The following is a 7,230-nucleotide window of genomic DNA, read 5'->3' on the forward strand; positions in this document are numbered from 1 at the left end:
GTGCGTGCGTCTGCGAAGGGGACCCGACCCCCACCCCCACCTTTCTGACGAGTAACCCTTCCTGCGGGCGTCTCCTGTCTCGCCCGGTCTCCAAGAAGACCCTGAGAGCGACAAAGTCCCCTCCCCCATTATCACCGTCACCGCCGCCTGAGTCCCACAGATACTGACCTGAAGCTTGAGAGGAACCATGAGCCACCTATGTCGAAGAGTCTGGAGGTCCCCGGTAGGACCCACAGTCGCTGCCGCCCTCCCAAAGCAGCAGGCGGAGGGGGCAAAAAGAACTACTGTCAGTGGCTTCTCCTGGAGAAGAGACTTAGATGCAGGCCACCTAGCCTTTCCCTCTCAGAGTCTCATTATTTGTGCACTGAGGCATTTACACACCTACTGGACTAGACGTGCACTGGTGCTTTGTGTCAAGCATGGGAGGTCGCCAAAGGAAGTAGTGTCTAAGCCTGTCCCAGACCCTCAGTGCGTTCCCCCAGGGGCTTCTGGAAACCCTGAGCCATGGTGCTTCATTGGGAGGGGCTTGGGTGGTTGACCCTTCATGAGGAGCAGGTGGAGTTCCTGATGCCCTACCCAGCTGCTTCCTCTGCCCATGACCTCCCCTGTCCCACTGGCACCCCATGTCCTTGAGGGTTGGACTGGAGGGGTTGGGGTGGTCGTGGAAAGCCATTAGGACAGGGGCAGTAGGCAGATCCTTGTCCAACAGTACAATCAAGTTCTACTACCTCCCCTTTCTCAGTGCCCCACTTGTCCCCATGCCTCACCTTTCCCCACTCCCAGCCATAAAGCTAACAACTGAGCGGTGCACAGATGGGAAAACGGGGTCAGAGGACTTGTCTCAAGACCTCATACCTCCTCAAAGAAGGAGACTCCCTGAGCCTACCTGTTCCTCCCTCCAGGAGTCTGTTCACTCTTCAGGCTCTTGCACACACAGATCTCCAGGCACGGACCATGTCTTTTAGATCAGAAGTTGCAGCTCATGGCACCAAGCTGGGCAGGGTTGTTCTCCAGTTGGCACTTGATGAATGAATCATGAAGAAACTGGCTGAGCATTTAGACCTCAGCCCATGAGTGGCTTCCCCAGGAAGACTTGCCTTCAGATAATAATTATAAGCACTACTATTTATTGAGCACTTGTATTTGCTAAAGGCTGAAATTGCACAGTCTCCTTTCAACCCCACTAAGCGGTGAGCCCATCAGAAGGGAGACAGGTGAGGTGGGCTCTAGTGCCCACAGCCCAAAGCAGCCCTTTTTTTTTACTGTCCTCTGTCTTAGAGGCCTGCAGTCCACTCCCTGGGTCTCTACCTCCTTCACTGTACTGCTTCCAACAGGCAGAATGCTCACCATCTTAAACACATGTCTGCACGTAGTAGGCCCCTGAAATTGTTTGTGTGCATGAGTGAATGAGTGAGTGGAGAGACGGAGAGCAGAGGGTGGGAAGGACCTTCTCCCCACCAGGGACTCAGTCCTCTGGAAACTGTCTGATGAGAACAGCACTGGGCAGGACCCAGGCTGGAGTCAGGGCAGTCCTAGTGTGCATAGTCTTGGAGCCACAACTAGTCATTCTGGGCGCCAGCCCTTCCCTGGAGTGGGGATGGAGGCCAGAGAGCATCTGACTCAAAAAGTCCAGCCCTGGTTCTGGAGCTCCAAGAAGGTTCTGAAATCCCTACGCTGAGCTTCAATGGTCTTAACCCACTCTGTGCCCTTCACCAGAAGAGTTGGGCATCCTGGGACCTAAAAGCGTGGAGGTCAAGGTTTTAGTACTATATTTTAACCTCTACAAGGGGCCTTTCTATAGGGCAGAATTCCTTAACATTTGGAGAACTTCCCCCAAAATGAACCCTCATCAGTATGGGAGATTGTTCTCATCTCCCCAGAAGGCTATGTTTTGGGGTTGGGGTTTGGAGTGGGGGAGGAGATGGGGACACCCTCACAAAGGGCGCTGGGTCCTGTTCGGCCTGCCCCCTGAGTGACAGATGCAAATATGCCGTCGGGGCCCCAGCAGGCCGCTCTCTCCCTCCCTCCCTTGCTGGCTTCCCCGCCAGCTCTCTTTTTCCTTTATCTTATCAAAGCCCCGTAATTACAATTGCTATTTTGTTTCCTCGAATCTGCAATCAGAGCTCCCCGGCCCTGATGAGGGAGCGCCTGTCAACCTGATAGCTGAGTGACAGCCCGGCCACCTTTCCCGGCCGCCCCCACACTCCGCAAACACAAACATACACACACACACACACACACACACACACACCCTCGCCTCCTGAAAACACAAACACACACTCCTCACCAACACAAACAGCCTCTCTCCGCAAACACGCCCTCGCCGGGACCCAAACACACACCTTCAGCCTCTTTCCAAACGCATCCCTCGCCCCGGCCCACCCCGGGCCCCTCAAATCCACACCAGCCTGCGCGGGGCCGCGGGGACTGCAGCTCCTCCACTGCGCGCCTCCTGCGACCAGCGTTCAAAGCGCCGCGGACTCTCCACCGACTGTTCAAATGCAAATCGCCAAGACGACTGCGTTAAGTACTTCGGGCCCCAGCCTGGGAGACGTCTCCCCTCGCCTCGCAAATACAGGCCTGCTCATCCTCCAGCGCTCTGCAAACCTCGGCGTGCGCGGTCATCCCTCCGTGCTCGGGGCCAAAGTGAATCGGCAGCGCTCCTACTGTGCGCTGAGCCGGCAGAAGGAGCAACGAGGAGAGGCGGGGCAGAGAGGGAGAAAAAACAATTCCCCGCTCTGTCTGCCCGGCGCCCTTTCGGGCCGGGAAAGTCCTGGAAGAAGTGGAAAGTGTGGATTGAGCCCCCACTGCGGGCAGGAGGGCGCTCGGCCCCTGCCTGGGTCCCGGGGAGAACCACCCAGTAAACAGGGCTTACAGGGAGCTCCTAGCGGCTTCGCAGGGGTAAATAGCCGAGCTGGGCCACGCACAGGGGTTAGACGGCTAGGTTGGGAAGGCTTTCCCCAGAGATGACTTTTTGCTGCACTCAGCCAGTCTCCCGCGCCCCCAACCAAGCATATGCCGAGGACTCTGGAGGTTATAGGTGAGAGGAAGAAGAGAAGGGCTCTTTTAAGAGCTCTTCTAGCGAATGAATTAATGAATCAACAATCAGTCAATCAATCAAAGAACGAATGCAGTCAGCCTCAGTGACTTAGTCCTTGCTTTCTGCCTAAATTTCGGCACCCCAGGCCACTCGCGGGCGAAACCTCCTCCCCGGAGGGGGGGGGGGTCGCTGCTTGGGGAGTCGCTCGGCCACTGGCCGTTTCAACCTCGCCCACCAGAGGGCGCCAGCTGCAATTCTCCCCTCCCTCGGGACCCCCGCCATAGGAAAGTGAATGGTCTTGAGCCTGGTTGGCCCACCACGCTGGCTTCCCATGGAAGCAGTTCAGGAAAGCCCTCCTGGAGAGGAGAAAGGGGACTGCGACCCCGGATCACTGCAACACAGAGAGGAATAACCTTCCTTTATCCTAATGAACTCCTCACCACCAGGAGGGGGGAGACTACTCCAGGGAAGTGTTAAGTGGGAATGCCTTTCTGTGTTGTGGGATGCTCTCCAAAGTTTACCTTACCTGCCCCAATACCAGTCCCTTCGGGTTACCTAAGGACCTCTCCCACTTGCTCACCCATTTGCCCAGCAGCCAGTGTGGGAGGGAGTGGGCCTGGCCCCACCACCCCACACCCCACCAGGCACTGTACTCTGTCCATCCTCAGCATGTCTGGCCCCAGGCTGTCTCAGGACTTAACCCTTTGTTTGTTTGTTTGTTTGTACAGGGGACACTGAAATACACCCTCCCCGCCCCCCCATCAACACAGCTGCTGAACTGCTGACCCCAGAGCTGGTCACATATACACTAATGCTCACACCAGGTAGTTTCCTTTCTCTTCCTGGCATAGCAGCAATCAAACCTCAGAACACCTGATTACAGGCACCAGAGACCCCCAGATCAGGTGATGTGCTGGGGGTCAGGAACCCTTTAGGCCAGGAGGCTGAATCCCAGGGGCCTCTCTCTGCCCCCATATGCCAGGCCACCCGGATTCTGGTTTCCCTGTCACCCAATCTGGCCAGCCTCCTCCATCTGGCCCCCGGAATCAGGTTTCTAAGGGCCCAGACCCGCTCAGAGACAGCCTGTAAGACTGGAAGGAGGAGCCAACAGTGGCCTCTGCCCTATCCCTCACAGGCCCTCTCAGGGCCTGAGCCCCTTCGTGGAGCTAGGGATGCACATTCCTTGGACTGCTTAAGTCCCCTTATCTGCCCCCCTGCCCATCAGCCTGAGTGCTGACAGAGGCCCAGGCCCCTTGTTTGGATGCTGATAACCTCCTGGGATGGCCCTCCCCCACCTGTAGGGACTGGGAATGGTGTTGGTGTTGGGAGGTCCTCTTTTAGCAAGGCAGTTGGGACCCAGGCCTGGCCCGGGGGTCCTAGGGATAGCAGGATCCCACATTTCCTCACCCTCCCCAAGCCCAGGGCCACCCTCGATGCTGCCACAGTGCCACCTGGTGGTCCCTAGGGGAATGCCACACCAGCAGGTAAAGAAGTCACACAAATGAGTTGCAAAAAACTCCACATCACTTTATTTCAACCTTTATCCAAAAATGTAAAAAGCATTAAAAATGTGTAGTCCTGAGCTTCAGATGCTTATCTCCAATCCCACAGGCAAGGGGGAAGAGAGGGTGAGGACAGAAGTTCAGAGTTCCTCCCAATCCTGGAGAAAAGAGAAGCCCAGGTAGGGCCCAAGATTAGAAAAACACCAGGGCTCTATGAGGGATAGGACCACCCTCTCTCCTAGCACCAGCCCAAGACCCCACCTCTTCACCCTCTTCAATTTCCACCCTCTTTAAATTTCTTAAAACTTGTGCAGGAACATGGTGCATGGCACACGTGGCAGGCAGCTAGCCAACCAGAGGAGAGCAAACAAGGGGTCAGCATCTACGCCTTCACCTGCTTGTCCTACCCCGTCCCATCCTTCCTGGGCACACTTCTCCCAACTCACCAAGAAGGCTAAGGCCTACCCCCCTGCTTCTTGGCAGGCAGGATGGAGCACAACTCAGCTTCTTCCTCCTCACTACCTTCTTCCTCACTCTCTTCTTCCTCAGAAACATCATTGCTTATAGTAACTGGTGGAAACGTAAGCAGTAAAGGAAGAGGAGGTTAAAGCCAGACCCTTTTCATACCACATATCATTTATCCATGCCCTGTGGTGCTAGACATTTGGTCAGGGACCCTGACCTCTCAGAGCCTATGATCTAGGTGGGAAGAACCTCAGATACTAAGATGACAGAAAGCCAGAGGAGACCACATTAACGGAGGTGGAGAAGTTGGGACAGGTTTCATGCAGGAGGTAGGCTTTAGTAGGACAGAAAGTGGAGGGTATAGCCTGTATGGGAGCTGCACTAGGTGATAAGGCTGGGATGGGGCAGGACTGTGGAGCAGTGGGGGAGACCTGATGGAGAATTCACCAGAGGCAAAGTAGAGGACTCTCACCAATCTGGTGCCTCCCAGTGATCCTCACAGGGCCAGAACCTGACTTCAGGCGGAAGGTTACAGGTGGCTGGAGCTGGAAGTCATCCAAACTCAGCTGGAAGAAGACAAGGATGAAGGCCTGGCCTGCTCCATCTTTTGATGAGTCAGCTCTCCAGTCCTCAATTCCTCATCCCCACCCCTATCCCCCACTTCACCACCCGGCCTGGCAGGGAAACTCACCATAGGTTGGCAGGACAACTTGAGGTTGGCCACGGGGACTGCAATCTCTTGGTGGTCATGATTCCTGGCCACGACTTCTACCACATTACACTCATCTTTGGCCCCCTCGGTGAGGCAGAGCTGGGAAGAGTACACAGGGCCTCTAGGTCTCCTCAAACAAGGGTTGGTACCACAAGTGGAGGCTTCTACCCTAAAACCTGCCCCGCCCCAGTGGTCCCTGGATCACCTAACCAAGGAAGCGGCCAGGCAGAGAAAGTGACTCCCAGCTATTCACCACCATTCCCCGCCCCTCACCATGGTCAAAGCCAGCACATGCTCCGCATCGTCCTCTTCCTCTACCTTGAAGGTGAAAGAGCGGGTGTGGCCGGAGAGCTCACAGCCTGGAAGAGGTAACAGTGTGAGTGTGTCTGTGTGTGCGTGGGGGGCGTTCCACCAAACCTCTGTCACGTGTAGTAGCCCTGGTCAGACAGGCCATTTACGCCCCCACTTCTCAAGAACACCTGGGGCGCTCGGCCCAGGGCCCACCCCTCCACGTTTGGAGCAGGGGGTCGCACCGCCCCCTTCCGCTTGCGCTGCCGCGTGCGGAGTCCCCTTCGCCCCCACCCACGTCGTGTATCCATTTGCATTCCTGTTCAGCCCTGCCCCTGACCGCCCCCCAGAACCATCTTCATCCCTTCTTCAATACCGAAAAAAAAACTGTCCATGGTGACCGGAGCCGGGACCCGCAGACCCCCGATACCCCCGGCCCGGGATCGGCTCTCCTGACTCAGGAACGCTAAAGCTGCGGCGGTGCCGGCGGCCATGCTGCAAGGGCCGTCTGGGAACTCCGCCCCCGACACGTACAAAGCGGGGGACTCGCCGCTGGTTCCGGGCCCGCCTATTAAAGGAACCGCAGATGTTTGAGGGAGGGACAGAGGCGCAACCTGTCCAGGGCAGCCCGCCCGTCCTGTGGTCAAACCGTCGTTTGGTCCTACAGGGACAGGGAGGCACATCACAGAAGCATGGATTTCTCTTTTTTAAATGTGAACACCCTTATTTCCGTGACCACGTCTCTCAGGGTGGCTCCTGCCTCCATTTTCTTTAGTTCCTCTCACCCTCTTCTGTCTCCACTCCCCCAGTCCAGGGTAAGCTTTCGTTAACAGGAGAATAGATAAAAGTGGAAACTTCCCAACTCTCCTTGTTAATGCGAATTTCAGGGTAGGGTTCTTTGTTTTTTAAGATTTTTAAAAATTTGACATTGACAGAGACAGCGAGAGAGGGAACACAAGCAGGGCGAGTGGAGAGGGAGAAGCAGGCTTCCCACTGAGCGGGGTGCCTGACGCAAGTCCATGCAAGGCTCTATCCAGGTGACCTGAGCCCAAAGCAGCGCTTTTCTTATAAAAGCAAAGGAATTACGTTTATTTGCTTTTGCTCCAAAAGAGCCCCTCGAGGATTCTTACTTTTCAGCTCCGGTAACCACTCGGTCCTCTTTCTTGTATGCTTCCTGCTCTAACGACCTTAAATTTACTGTCCAGAAGGTGTACCTTTATGGA

At 55.8% G+C, this 7,230-nt stretch overlaps 1 protein-coding gene across 1 annotated transcript; it reads right to left on the reverse strand.

Annotated features, from left to right (window-relative positions):
- Positions 1–4,546: 4,546 nt before the first annotated feature.
- Positions 4,547–6,533, reverse strand: NPM3 (nucleophosmin/nucleoplasmin 3). Its single transcript, XM_046026463.1, has 6 exons — positions 6,384–6,533; positions 5,993–6,078; positions 5,699–5,818; positions 5,480–5,573; positions 4,989–5,112; positions 4,547–4,700 (listed from the first exon to the last, which is right to left on the reverse strand). The coding sequence occupies exons 1-5, from the start codon at positions 6,499–6,501 to the stop codon at positions 4,997–4,999; spliced, it is 534 nt and encodes a 177-aa protein (XP_045882419.1). The 5' UTR covers positions 6,502–6,533; the 3' UTR covers positions 4,547–4,700; positions 4,989–4,996.
- Positions 6,534–7,230: the final 697 nt, after the last annotated feature.

The sequence above is a fragment of the Meles meles genome, chromosome 13, assembly GCF_922984935.1.
Source record: "Meles meles chromosome 13, mMelMel3.1 paternal haplotype, whole genome shotgun sequence".
Classification (NCBI taxonomy): domain Eukaryota; kingdom Metazoa; phylum Chordata; class Mammalia; order Carnivora; family Mustelidae; genus Meles; species Meles meles.

Bases quoted from the DNA above. Each gene is read 5' to 3' on its own strand.
- NPM3 (XM_046026463.1), bottom strand. From the start codon at position 6,501: ATGGCCGCCGGCACCGCCGCAGCTTTAGCGTTCCTGAGTCAGGAGAGC. The intron at 6,079-6,383 runs GTATTGAAGAAG...TACCTCTTCCAG, and splicing joins CATGGACAGTTTTTTTTTCG to GCTGTGAGCTCTCCGGCCAC. The intron at 5,819-5,992 runs GTGAGGGGCGGG...TACTCTTCCCAG, and splicing joins ATGTGCTGGCTTTGACCATG to CTCTGCCTCACCGAGGGGGC.